Raw genomic sequence first — 15,030 nt, forward strand, 5'->3', positions numbered from 1 at the left:
AAATTTCTAGGTGTGCTCTATGTTTTAATTGACCATGCCCACCTTTCCTTAAATGGAGTGGTTTAAACATGTTGTTGTTATATGCCTTATGGCAACCCTATGAATCTTTTTTTTACATATATTCATATGTTTAAACATAGCAGGCTGAAAACATGCATCCTGGGCAGGTCAAGTTGGTTTTTTCCAACAGCTACCATCATTGCTTAAGTAGCTACATATTGTAATCAGTCTGATTTTACATCAAACCAGTTTCAGATTCAACTGTTAATGCACCCAAAACAGAAATAGAACATAACTTCCAATTTGAAACACAAAAGGCTGTCTTCACCATCATATGACATTCACCAATAAAAAGGCTTTGAAATTAATAAAAATAAATTTGACACTGGTTTCTAGGATGAATGAGAGAAATAAAATATTCTAGATTAGATTATCTGTAGAAACAATAACACAGGAAAGAAGCAACGTAAGGAGAACACCAAGAAACATACAAAAATGTAATTCTTCATCTTTGGAGATGGCAGGTTTTGCCACCACTCACCATATGCTCAGAGGCACATATTACCAAATTCTTCCAAGCTACACAGCAAGTGGATTGGACTGTGAAAGGCCAACCCAAATTATGTTTGCATTTTGACAAATTTGTAGGGCAGTACAATATCTCAGAGAGGAGTTCAGGTCTCCTGCTCCCCTGGTGCATTCCCTATAGCTGCCCAATTTCCCTGCTTTTTAAAGTTTGATAGAAATATCTGTGGGCTATAGGTACGTTCTTAAACCGCAAGGTTTTTTGCCTATTAGTGAAGATCTATTATGAAAGTTTCAAAGGGTTCCAGATGAAAATGCAAATGGACTGCCTTCAAGTTGATTCCAACTTATGGCAACCCTATGAATAGGGTTTTCATGGTAAATGGTATTCAGAAGTGGTTTACCATTGCCTTCCTCTGAGGCTGAGAGGCAGTGACTGGCCCAAGGTCACCCAGTGAGCTTCATGGTTGTATGGGAATTCGAACCCTGGTCTCTCAGGTCACTCTAACCACTATGCCACATACTATACAATTTAGCTTAAAATGGCTTTACAAACCAGGCCAAATATTTTTTTTGGGGGGGGCGAATCAGCCTTATGAGTTTGAGTTTATAGCTAAACTTTCTCCCTCATCTCTTTCATTTGGGATTGAGTTGTTTCTTTAGCTTGAGTAGACAATGTTGATTAGTCCCCTTGACAATACTGACCCTCCCTTGCTATTAACCTCTTACTAGCCACTATCCTGTGTGGGCTATCTCAGAGCAAATTGAATGTTACTGTTAGGTTATCAGGTTTATTTCTCTTCTAGTTTCCTAGCTTCCTATGTTATGGGTAAGGAAAATAGCAAAAGTATTTTGGGACTAGTCAGTCTTTGTGAACTGATTTGCTAGGCTGCTGGTTTCAGACTTATATACCTCATCAGCATTTCAAACCTGACATTAGGCATATACATTTTGGCCCATTTTTAATGGCATTACACCTCTCTACCATTCTTTACCAACTAATATGACCCTGGTACCTCAATCTCTATTCCATTTCCAGTGAATTTTCAACATGTTCCTGTTTTGCTAAGCTTACCGATAAAATGCAGTGTAGTCCACAGCTGAGTGACACATCTGAAAATCCCATGCTTTGAGTTTCTGGCATTCCCGATGGGCACGGAGCTTTACCCTCACTGTTCCTTGACACAGTTCAGGAAACTGTTTTCTTGGAGGTCGAGTACAGAATTCATTTGACTCCACACGCCACGACTCAGCAAACTCATCCACATCAAACTTAAAATTTCCATCGCCTCCAATCAGATCATCTCTCTTGTGTCCATTGTAGTTGCCACATAGACCACAAAGTTTGCCCTTAAGATGTGGTGGAGCCATGACTTCAACAAAACTGTCTCCATCCCAAGAGATTTCCAGCCCTAAAAAAGAAGGCAAAAAGGAGGCTAATCTTCAACAATGTATATATTTTGACCAACACATGAAGTTACATTAGATATTGAGCCAGGCCACTGGTCCTTCTAGCCTAGCAGCAGTGGGAGGATTTCAACTGGAGATTGTTCCAAATCTGAGCTCGTTTAAACTGGAAATGCCAGGCACTGAGACCTTACGCATGAAAAGCATATGCCCTATGTACAACATGAGACAGGAGGTTAAAAAGTGGGAAGCAGCTGCCCAAAGAAAGAAAGCCTCACTGTTTCTGATATAAAGCTATTGCATGTTGCCCAGTGTAGTGGTCATTCCCTTACTTGCCTTTGCAAAGTCCCACCTGCTCAGACATCTCAACCTCTGTAACATCGTTGAGCTAAGGCTGGGTCTACACATGCAACAGAATGATATGGTAGAATGGACTGGGTCATAGTGTATTCCCTACACTAATGAGGCAGATAGCAGTATAAAAGTTCCCAAAGTTTTTTGCAATCTATGTATTTTGTAAAGGTAAATTTTTCTTTTTGGTACTATATCCTTTTTCTTTGTATCTAGGGGCAGAAAAATTTGTATTTTTCAACATACGTTTGTTGATTCTCAATATGCAGTCACGTTATTTGTAATTTCCTGTTTTTCTACACCACTGTTTTGGTGTTTCATTGTATCTTTAAAAAAAGGGAAAAGAAGAATGGGCTATGTCATTCCAGACTACAAGTGGGGAATATCATTTTGGAATTCCTGCATCTAAACCGCTGCTTACAAATTAAATAATAAAAAAGCACATTGGTAGACGTGCTCTGCCTGCTGTGCTAGTTCCCAATTTTTAGGGACTTTTTAATGGAGGGGAACTTTCAAATATGTGATCCCCTACCTGCAATTTGAAGTTAGTGAAAGCCATTCTCCCACCTCATTTTGTTGAATGTAATGACCAGGCTGAAGGCAGGATGTCCCTCACACAGGTTTGCCAAATGGAAAAACAATAGATCAAAAAGGTCCCTAGCAAGGAATCAAAACACAAGCAGCTACATTGCATACTTAAGTCTTCAGAAATTAGAAAATGGACAAGGGGACTCCAGAGATTGTTATAAGCTGTATGCCACTAACCCAGGCCCTAAACAAAAGCCCCCACAAAAGGATTCCAAACTACTCCTATTTACATTGTTTCTAGGAGAACAGAAACTCCAGAGAGACACATCAATTTGTGTTCAGGTTGGGAAAGAATTCAGTTTAGTTTGCATTTAAAGCCAAATTTATCAAATTCACACTTCCCAAAACAATATGAAAACTGAAATACAGCCATCCTTCAAAATGTGCACTTATCCCAATTTTGCAAGGCAGCTCTCCAAGCAAGGGATTTTTGCAAAAATGCATATATTAGGGAAAGTGTGCACAAAATGAATATACTGGTGAAAATAACATACAAAAATGCATTATATATTAGGATAAATTTTATTTATTTATTATTTGATTTATATCCTGCCCCTCCTCCCAGTAGGAGCCCACCTGTTACTACCTTGACCACATGAACAAAAGATGGTTAAAATTGCTTGCAAAAGATGTGTACGTTAGTCAAAACTGCATATGAAAATGTATCAGGAGAAATTTGCACTAAAATGCTGAAGAACTTTTGTGAGGATTTTTTTTTAAAAAAAATGCTAATTACTGCAGAGATGTGGAATACCGAATTTGAGATTAGAAAAATGAGAAACTGACAGAAATGAAATTGACAGATCATTCCATCTGTTAGTGACAATCTGTGAAGATCCCTCAGATTAAAATCACATTGACATTCAGAACAATGGCCGGAAATAACATTGTATCAACATCTTCCATAAATCTTCATTAATAAAATATCAACTGAAATCTTGTCCATAGAGAAGTCAACTAGCTCTACCACCAAGTTGACTGTAGGTAGATGTTATCCATTACTGGTTGTACAGTAAGGCCTTATGAAACAATATAGTTTGCTATTATTAGTAACCCTAAATCCAAAGCAATTTTTCCAAACTCACTCTACAATGCCATCTCAGTGCAGTACAGTTTTGGTTCCAACAAGCAGTCATATAGACTTCCCTTTCTAAGCTTTTTAAAAAGATAATAACAGCGTTTAGACTAGACGTATTATTAGCCATGATTAAAATAAATGTGATATTTTCATCCACCCCACTCCACCCATTGCACTATATGCCATTTATTTCTATTTGTATATGTGTGGAAAATGTAATTTATTTAACTAACAGCCATTCAGAGCTACAATAAAGAGAGTTATTCTGTGGAACAAGATTTTAAATATTGTCCTTGACAGATGCATGGTGTTTGGCTCTAATTTTTTGGTTTCCTTTTATTTTGAATAGATAAATTCTCCATTATCTTGAATGAGAATCAGGATATAATTGGTTAGATATGAAGCCAAAGGGTGCAACATCTGTCCCATCTAGAAGTATGCAGAACAGGAGCACTCTTTTGCTGCCTTTATAAGGTTTTCCTGACTTCCCCCCTTTTGGGGGGATAACCGACTTGTGGCTTATCTTCTCAGCTTGGCACAAAGCCAATGTGCTGAATTTGGAATATATGCACAGAAAAGGCATCCACAAATACTGAAGACATTCAGAGAGCGAAATTCCAGCCTAACCACATGGCTACCAAATCAATTACACTACAGTAACTGTAACAATAAAATGTTTCCACAAACCAGGGCTAGAATAAGGGACAAGACTGAGAAGTGCAGGGCATTCACAATCCACAACCTTCCAACTCAATAATCTGAAGTAACTACTATTCCCAGATTCTCTGAATAGAGATTGCATTCATTATTTTACATATTAAGATGCACTAGTAGCATTTTACCACCTTGACTGCATGAACAAAAGATGGTTAAAATCATTTTTTTTAAAAAAAATAACCTATCCATCTTAGCAGCCTGATGCTCTTGACTGACTTTAATGATTGACGAAGAACAATGCAGTGCCAAAAGAGAAGCAGGTGGTTTCTACAACTCATATAGCTCCCATATTCCTATCAAAGAATCTAGCCAAAGCTAGCAGATGCACTGCAATGCCGACTCTTATCCTTCTTCCTTCCCTGCCTGCTTTCGTTATACAGTCTTTTAAGCAGGCATGATGGGTGGGATCTTAGAACATAATGGATTTTCTTAAACACCATTCACACATCTATGGGCCCCCAAGGCATATCCTAGAATAAGGGATGAGAAAGCACATCATACGGAGTGGCTATTTTGGGTAGATGTGGAGGTAACTTGAATATGACAATATGACCATCATATCAGCTTATATTACCAGCAGACTAAGTGCCTCTTCCTCTACAAGGCCCCTGACACACCCAATTATAGTGGGAGGGGGGTGGGAATAATCGTCATTCTAATACTCTGGGAGGGATCATCTGTACTGGCTAAAGCAGAGACTTTTTCATTATTCCAATAGTTTATGTAATTCCCACCTCCTAGATGTTCTTGGGTACTCACCTCCTTCCCTACAAACTCTCTTGGGTGTTAAGATCAGCAGAGGTGACCCTCTTGATAGTTCTACTGTTACGGACATTTGGTGGGACAGGAGAGGGCATTCTCTGTGGCAGCTCATAGATTGAGAAATTCCCTCCCCACATAGGCACGTTGTGCACCTTCATTATACAGTTTTCTTCATATGCTGAAGATGCACCTCTTTACCCTGGCCTTTGACACCTGAGATTTACATTTTCAGCACCCACGCTATTCTTGTGACTATAATTTGTTTTTAAAATTGAGTATTAACTTATTGTAACCTGCCCTGGGACCTTATGGTGAGAGGTGGGTATAATCATAGAATCGTAGAGTTGGAAGGGACCTAAAAGGCCATTGAGCCCAACCTCCTGCTCAATGCAGGAATCCAAATTAAAGCATATCCGACAGATGGCTGTCCAGTTGGCTATTGAAGGCCTTCAGTGTCGGACAGCCCACCACCTCTCTAGGTAATTGGTTCCAGGGTAAGAAATCAAAATAAAAACAACAATAAATGTTATGAAATGCTGTGTTTTGCAATCCATTTGCTTTATACTGTATATAACTATATATTTTTTCAAATACATAAAGCTGGAGTGGGACCATAGTTCAGTGGTAAAGCATGTACAGTACAGGCAGAAGGTCCCAGGTTCAGTCCCCAGCATCTCTAGTTTTAATAGGCATGCTTGAGAAATTTGATATTTGCAAATTATAATATGGACTGATCTGACCTGCACCTCCTGGACTAATGTGTAGATCGGAATGCAGTTATGCTTTGGATTTCTCACTACTGTGAACTTTGTGATAAAGTTCTCAGCTCAAAAACTCTCTCTCTCTCTCTCTCTCTGTGTGTGTGTGTGTGTATACAAACACACAGATACATATGTATGTGTTAGGGAAAATATGATTAGATATGCAATCTTTGAAAGAAAGCATGTTTAGAAATGCATATTGTGTGAGAAAATATATACTTATATACAAGATAAGGACAGAATAAACACATGTGGAACTGACTTAGAATGGAAATAAGCTGATTTGTCCATCCCCAGTTTTAAAAAAGACCTGGTAAAAACCCTGTGCCTGAGACCCTGAAGAGCCACTATCAGTCTGAGGGATCAAAATTAGGTTGTCTATTATAATGAGAAAAGTCTGTCTCAATATAAAGCATATTGTTATGTTAAAGACACTTTGAATCAATATTTTAAGAAAAGCACTATAAAATATTGTAATAGATAACAATGCAATAAAAACAGCACCTATATATTGGGGGGTCAGTTATAAACACATTGCCACACCCTCAATGAACTATTTCCATTGACAAGTGGCACAGCAAAGGAGCATTCCTTTAAAATACCTGCTTAAGAGCAAGTTATAGCACTTCCACAAATGTTATATAACTTTAACTTCAGTTACTTATATTGAAATTATACTAGTTTCTACTGGGGAAGGTCCATGGCTCATTGGTAAGGTACATGCTTTGCTTGCATAATGTTTCAAGTTCAACCCCCGGCATCCCCAGTTTAATGAACCTTACAGGGCTTGGAAAGAGCTCTGCCTGAGGCTTTGGAAAGACACTGCCAGTCAGAGTAGGCTGTACAGAACTAGATGGACCAATGGTCTGATTCAATATAAGAGAGCTTCATATGGTGGTTTTCACTGTTTAAAACATTTAGCAAGAGGCAAAGAAGTATTTCACCCTCCCAGACTTTTAGATCTGCACATGGAATATGCACACCGCGAGGCAGCATTCATGTGGTTTTCCAGGTGGTCTGCCATTCAGGCACTGACCAGACCCAGACTGGCTTAGATTCAGCAAGGTGGTGGGTGACCTCATGTGCCTTCAGACCACACCCTGAGGCCAAATGTATATGCTTTCCCCTAAAATACAATTTTGTATGTGTATTCCTACTAAAATACATATTTTTGTATGCCTTTCAATGCATTTCCCCATATTCATTCATTTTTAATACACTGTACCATAAAACACACACTTTGTATGTGTGCATTTTCGGAACCGAAATGGCATCACAAAATTTAGAGACGTTCATAATCCTATTGACAGCTGTATTCAGATCCACCAATAAGTAAAAGGTAAAGGTGTCCCCGCACTTGTAGTGCGAGTCGTTTCCGACTCTTAGGGTGACATCTTGCGACGTTTACTAGGCAGACCATATATATGGGGTGGGATTGCCAGTTCCGTCCCCGGCCTTTCTTTACCCGACAGCATATGCCAGGTACTCATTTTACCGACCACGGATGGATGGAAGGCTGAGTGGACCTCGACCCCTTTTACCAGAGATTCGACTTCCTCCTTTCATTGGAATCGAACTCCAGCCGCGAGCAGCGCTTCGGCTGCATTACCTCCGCTTACCACTCTGCGCCACGGAGGACCAATAAGTACAGGACCAGTTCAGTTCACTTAAAATGTAAGCCAAACAAAATTTCTCCTCCATCCCTAGTAGCAACACTTCAATATAAGCATTTGTGCTCTTGTGCAGCCAGTATCAGGAGTGTAATGCAATTCAGTGTGGGGAATATGAGCCCTTATGGTTAATGGAGAAATGATCTGGGTTATAATATGCTGCAATTACACACAATTGAGTGAACCATTATATGCCTTGTTTGTCCAGTCTCTGCCAAAACAAAGACAATGATGCTTGCTGTAGTTCTGCTGTTGAGCAGAGAGAAGAGACCAACAGAATAACAAGAGAATCATATTTTAGTCAATTTAAAGCATCTATGAGGCTTCTCAGAAATTCAGTGGAATTTCAAGTCAGCTGGCAGCAAAGAGAGATGCTCAAGATGCTTTTAATTAGAGCTTATGAATAATACTTCCCTTGTGAGCATTCTACAGACAGCCACAAACATTTTTTGTCTTACAACTCTGATGAACAAGCCCAGAGTTGAGCCTCTATTTTGCAGGGGACAAAGGAGCAGGTGTATGAGTTCCTGGCTGATAGCTCTTAAATGCTGCCTAGATGATGACTATGCTTCACATCACATCATTGCTTAAAGGAGGTATTTGGAAGACCAGGGACAATATAGATGTTCATCAGTGGAAGACCCAGGGATGCATCTGTCATTCACCTAAAACAAAGCTCTCAGGAGTACAGGTGGCATCATTTAGAGAGGAGAAGAGGGAGGTAGTGCCTAACTCTTTTCCCTCCTGTCACTTCTTCCCTGCCCCCAGCCACTTTTCCCCACCAGGATTCCTTGATGTGTTTGCTATGGTAGTGAGAAAAGTGGCTGCAGGAAAACAGCACTGGGAAAAAGGTGGGCAGAGAATGATTATTTATAATTTTGAAAATATATATCCCACTTTTCATCAAGGATTCAAAGCAGCTAACAAATAAAAAAACACAAATTAAAACCAACACATCAATAATAAAGAGAAGAATCAAAACAGCCAAAACAGCAAACCATCAAAACAATAAGGAAAAGAAATAAAACCACAATGGCTAGGAACTGAGATAAGCAGAAAAGGAGGGCCCTGCCCCTATCACAGTCAGAGAAAATCAACAGCCAGCAGCCAGACTTCCTCAAAGACCTCATGGAACAGTTGTATCTTAATTAGGTAAAGAAACACTCAGAAGGATGGGAGCAGGAAGGCTTTCCTGGGAAGGGTGTTCCACAGAGTTGCTGTGACAACTGGAAAGGCCCTGCCCCTTGTATCTACTCAATTTACTTTAGTTGCTGGAACAGACATGGAGTAGCACTTCTGATGTTGATTGGCGTGCATTGACAACTGTTTATTTTCTGATCTCTTCCCTCTCTATTTGAATGTTGCCCCTTCATGTATGTCCTTGCTCTGCTCTTTGCAGTTCACAAGCACAGGAGTTGTTTTTGAATAAGCAGAATAGATCTGCTCACAAGTAGGCACTTCAAGCTGTTTTTTGAAAAAGGAGGCTAGAACTGTTGTTCATGAACAGATGTTCTTTCTAACCATCTGGTGGGTGGAAATTTGGCCCTTTGAATTTCAACTAATTTCACCCATGGATTAGCCTATTAAAAAAACAATACTAATGCATGTCCTATAGTCAAGCATCTTGATTTTTTAGGATTCAGCAATCTCGGATCCCTGAGTCCTCACATTTACACGTTCTCTTTAAAGTAGTTACCAGATATTCTCAATTTCCCAATTAAAATCATACTTCATGTTTGAATTACGCAAGACACACATGCACACACAAGACTGATTCCAGTTGCAGAAGCAATTCATTTAGGCAGAAAGCAAACCCAGACAGATGTTACACAACACCACCACACTTCAGGGAGGCTCAGCAAACAGCTTTTCTTGCACACTTGGGGTCTAACATCACACCAGTTTTCGGTTCAGCAAGGAATTTTCAGGCAGGCCATGTTGGCTGGTGAGCTTGCTAAAGCCTTCTGGCTTTGTTTTGTTTAACTAACTTTGTTTGAGTTGGAAATGTTGTACTAAACTTATTCCCTGCTCTACAAGCATCTCTGGCATGGTGCTTGCTTATTCCCAATTTCTGCTCTTGCCATAACTATAGCTTGGATCAGTGGTTTTCATACTGTGTTCTGGGAAGCTATGAGGTTCTTAAGATGCTTTTCAGGTCTATGATGATAATCCTGCGTTTGCCTGACAAAGTTTCCACCAGGTTATGAGGCCCAAACTTCATTTTGGGGACTGGTAAAGCTTGCAAAGCAGTAAATTCTGTGTGTATTGTCCATGACTATTAGGTAGGCAACCAATATCCTTCCTCCCTGAAGCCCCCAATTTAAATACTAATAAGCCTTGATGCCAGGTAGAGAAGCATCAAGTAGAAATTCTATCCTTCCTGGTAATTTGAATTCACTTGATAGGGATGAGAAAAGGAAACATTGTCTTTGCAAAAGCTTCCCTGATTCACTTTACTTTATATATATATAATATCAGCTTTCCTGATTCACTTTAATGTACGTACGTACGTATGTACGTATGTATGTATGTATATATACACACACACTTCTAATTTCCTAATAGTAAACCTATTTTTGTTTGTCGCATAAATGTGCCTAAAGATTTGTGCTTATCTACATTTGATGTGCTATTTTCTATGAGTAAATGGATATTGTGGTTATGTATGAAAAATGAGCCCCCCCCTTAATTCCTAAACAATAGAAAACAAAGAATTCATTACTGTACTAATGATTAAGTTCCTGTCTGAGATAGCAGCACTGTTCAATAGTGTTTCTGTGAGTTTTTCAAATATTAACCAGAGAACTAGCTGAGGGTGGGAGTCTGGGAAGTTAGTAAAAAAAAAAAGAATCAGCTTGCTCCTTGGCTGCCCTATAAGGGGCTTTTCAATGAAAAAATATCAGTAGAAGTGGAAAACCTCCATGAATGATAAAATCCACAGCACTACAAAGCTTTGTTGGCAGTGTGCAAACGGGACTGTGGGGTGTCATTAACAGGGGACTGTGGGGTGTAATTACAGGCCACTCTCAGCTCATGTAAAGCAACAGTGAAGTGCAATAGGCTTCACCAGTGTCTGAGTGAATATTTCAAATTAAAATTATTCATTTTATTCTACAGTATGGACATACGGAGTGAAAATGAAATATGCATTAAAGAACTCGAAGTAGAACGTAATACATTTCTGAAGAGATTATGAGGACTTCCTCCAGGGACCCTGGCGCTTTTCCTCTGGGCAGAGGTTGGCTGGCTCCCACTTAAAGTAAGGATGCATGTCTTATTATTGAAATTTCATTAAATGTATGTATATGATATCAGATGAACAGCTGATAAAACAGAGAATGGGTGGTATTCAATGCTAGTCTTACTCAGAGCAGATCTATTGTAGTTAATAGACATGACTAACTTAGGTTGATTAATTTAAATGGGTCTATTTTGAGTAGGACTTACTTGAATATATTCTATAGGTTTCTTTAAGTAGAATGGAAAACTGTGGTATTATTATTAATAAACTGTTACAGGTATATAATTTGCCCAACATAATTGGAACCATCTAGGCAAAAACGAACCAAGGTACAGACATTGTAGAAGGTGAAGCTGGAGATAGTAGACTTGTAACAATATATATTTTCTTGATGGTATTTTAAAAATGATCTAGGCTGCAATCCATGTCTACTCAGAAGTAAGTTCAATTGGGTTCAATGGGACTTACTCCCAGGTAAGTGTGTATTGGATTGCAGCACTTAGTTACCATGAAATGTATTTTAATTTTATTTGTAAAAATACTTGTATACTTCAATTTCGTAAAAAAATCTCAAAACGGTTTACAGCAATAAACCACATAAAAGTTTCAAATTTCAGGGCATCAGCTAACTATTACCAGAAAATGTTTTTCTTGTTTATTTATTATTTGACACACTTTCACTTGTGTAACGCCTGTTGTGAACTATGCATCCAGACTATGGCTTCTGTCACATTGGATGGAAGATATAAATAGGTCTCTGCCTCTCAGTGGCTTTCTATCTGTAATTGAAATCAGATGGAGAACAGGATACATCATGAACTGAAATTGCTCTTCTTATGATGGGATAAGGAACAAAAATGGCAACACTTTTTGTTTAAATGACCAACCTGTTCTGATCAGGAATTTACTTGTTGTTTCCTGAAAGATCTGTACCATTCTATGGCTTGTAGAATAGCCCTATTTGCTTTAGCTGTAAGGAAACTTCAGGTGACAGAAATGGAAAGGAACTGGGTAGTTAATGCAGAGGATCCCTTTATATAATCAACTACAGGCTTTTTTTAGTTTAAGATATGATTTTATTGTACAGAATAGATGAAACAAAGAATTATTGTCAGGTCCCATCAGTCCTCATAAGAGTCCTCATCAGAGAAGGCTTGAGTCTTGGACCTAGCTCTGGCTCAGGTTCCACCTGAGAGTGAGGAGGAGCCAGGGTCCTATGATGAGGCCCAGGATGGACTGTCTGCACCTGGGGCAAGTTTGGCCTCTGACATGGAGGCTCAATGGTCCCAAGCCCAAGGGAAAGGCATTCCCTCAAATGCCAGCTGGAGTCCTGGCCCATCTGGAGGAGTGCTCAACTGAAGTCCGGGAGTCCTTGGGAGTAAAGGACTGACTGCAGGTGATTGATAGGAGTCTGCTGAGGTTTGGGATGTGGTTCCAGCAGCTCGAACATTAAAAACCCCAGTGATAGGCTGGAAGAGCTGCTGGAACATTGCCTATATACCAGCTCTGTATTTCACTTGTCTGCTGGTTGTCTGTTGACTCCAGACCCAACCTTGGACCATTCTGGACCTGCCTCTTGCCTTGCCCTTACCCTAAGTTGCCCACGGACTGCTTGGTTCCTGACCTTGGTCTGCTCTGACCTTGCTTCTTGCCTGACCCCTTTGTTGTTGTGGACTCCGGTCTCTGACTTTGGACTGGCCCTGATTTCTGCTTTGCTGTTGCTCTCATCTGCATTAGTGCTGGGAAATCTCTTACCTCCCAAGGAGCCTGGTGAGAACAGGACACTAAGGCAGAAAGATTTTATAGGGTAGATTTTACAGCAACTTTTTGTATTGGAAATTGTATCTGGAAATTGTCAAGGCCAATACAATAAAGTTGTTGATTATAACACACTGACTATGCCCCACAAAACATGCCTCTAGGGGGTTTCATGGCTGATGCATAGTACTTCCTTGTCCAAAAAAGGTGTCCAGAAAAAGGCAGAAAAAAATTCCTGAATATAGTTTGAATACCACAGCTCTAGGTAATGTATCTAGAGCCCAGAAAATCCTATCACAGCAAAATACTGCTAGATACTGGATAAGCATTGCCCTCAGGTTTCGCATATCAGATTCATTCCAGTGTGCATTCTGGATGTATACAGCTCACTATTTTGTGGATGCTTATAGGAAACAATGCTAATTGGGCAGGAAAAGCAAATGTCCTATTTGGCAATTAGCTCCCACATTTCAGCACTGATCCAAGTGAGCATCTTCAGACTTCAGTGGAAGCAGAAAAAATGCAGCTAGAAACATTGACTCTGAACAGCCATTGACAGAGCACAGCACATGAATACACACACATACATATATTGGATTAAAGCTAGCAAGTGAATTTCTCCTTTGGCATGTCTCATGGGGATGCTCTAATTAACTGCAACATATTTTAGCTTGCCTATAATTTGTATTGGTATGACCTAGAAGCCCTAAATGGCTTGGACATAAATGTATTAGAATAGCTTGTGGCCTACTAAGCTAAATTCAACCCACCAGTCATGTATTTTGGCCTGTCAGATGACTGGCAGCTTTCCTGTATTGGCAGTCCAAGGAAAGTATAAAAACAGCAAGTGGTCCACAATACATGCTTTGCGGGGGGTGTTCAATTTGGCAACTCCCAGTTGAGCAGGAATATCTTGGAGGTTGCTTTCTCCCTTATTCGTTTTATTTATAAAAATCACAACCTGTTTTACCTCCCACTAGATCTAAAAGAAGCTTAGAATAACCAAGTTGGCCAGGTAAATTCATACAAATACATAAAATATCATCATCAAATACCAGAGACGTTATCTAATTTGTTGCATCATGATCTTTAAGAGGAACTGAGTGTGTTCCCCTGACAATACTATCAGTAGACCACTGGGAGGCATTCTGGATCAATCCCCCATAGCTGTGGAACTCCCTTCCCTGAAGAATTTTCCAGGACTGAGCTTGAACATCTTGTGTGGCAAGATGGCAGGACATTTTAATTTGGGGGTGGTTTTTCATAGCCAGCACATTTAAAAACAATTCCAGCATTTTATTTTGATGTTAATAGGTGTTATATTGTTTTCTGATTTTAATATGTTGCCCTTGGAATGGAAGTCTAGAAATGAAAACAAATGAGGAAACCAACAGAAATAAGCATATAGGTTCCAAGTGCATTGCTTGTTTAGACATGGACTAATGCAATCCATGGACTACACTAGCACACTGCACATGGGGCTGCCTCCAAAGAGGTTCCAGAAGCTTCAAAAAGAATGGACATTCCTTTGAATGAGAATGTTCAAAGGAACATGGCCGTGTGAGCATATTACACCCATTTTAGAACAGTTCCTGCATAGGTTACAAATATGTTACCAAGTGCACTTCAAAAGGCTTGAGTTCAGGCTACCTGAAGGACTGCCTCCTCCTATACCATACTGCCTGCACCTTCTCTACATCCCAAGACAAGTTGATGCTAGGCTGTGCAAGAGGACCCTTTCTAAAGCCACAGCCCACCTATGGAATTCTATCCTGCAAGAAATTTACGCCCTCCTTCACTTTTTAGTTTCTGCCTTGTGAAGGCAATTCTGTTTAGGTGGACTTTTTAAAATAACCTTAGTTTTTATGCTGATTCTGATGTTTTATATAGGGATGGAGGAGAAATCTCTTTGATCTGTGTTTTAAAGCAAACCAACCTAATTTGCTGGTCCTGGACTTATATGTAGAATCATGGATCAAAATGCAGCAATCAGATTATGCATTTATCTGAATTTTACTATGCAGCTTTAATTTTTAAAAAATGCACACAAAAATGAGCATTTTACAGAAGAAAGTATATTTTAGGGAGGGAGGAACTAAAAAGCACAAAAATGTCTTTTAGGGAATGAATGCATACAAAATGTGTACTTTAGGGCAAAATATGGTTTTTTGT

General features: G+C 39.5%; 1 protein-coding gene across 7 annotated transcripts in view; it reads right to left on the reverse strand.

Moving 5' to 3' along the window:
• The window catches only part of BMPER (BMP binding endothelial regulator), a 284,815-nt gene that overhangs the window by 84,906 nt on the left and 184,879 nt on the right, over window positions 1-15,030 (reverse strand). For all 7 annotated transcript variants that reach the window (XM_061587155.1, XM_061587151.1, XM_061587150.1 and 4 more), the window contains one exon: window positions 1,601-1,937. In XM_061587155.1, coding sequence (XP_061443139.1) covers window positions 1,601-1,937 — 337 coding nt within the window. The remainder of the gene's footprint in view (window positions 1-1,600; window positions 1,938-15,030) is intronic.

Source organism: Rhineura floridana, chromosome 10 (genome assembly GCF_030035675.1).
Source record: "Rhineura floridana isolate rRhiFlo1 chromosome 10, rRhiFlo1.hap2, whole genome shotgun sequence".
NCBI classification, from domain to species: domain Eukaryota; kingdom Metazoa; phylum Chordata; class Lepidosauria; order Squamata; family Rhineuridae; genus Rhineura; species Rhineura floridana.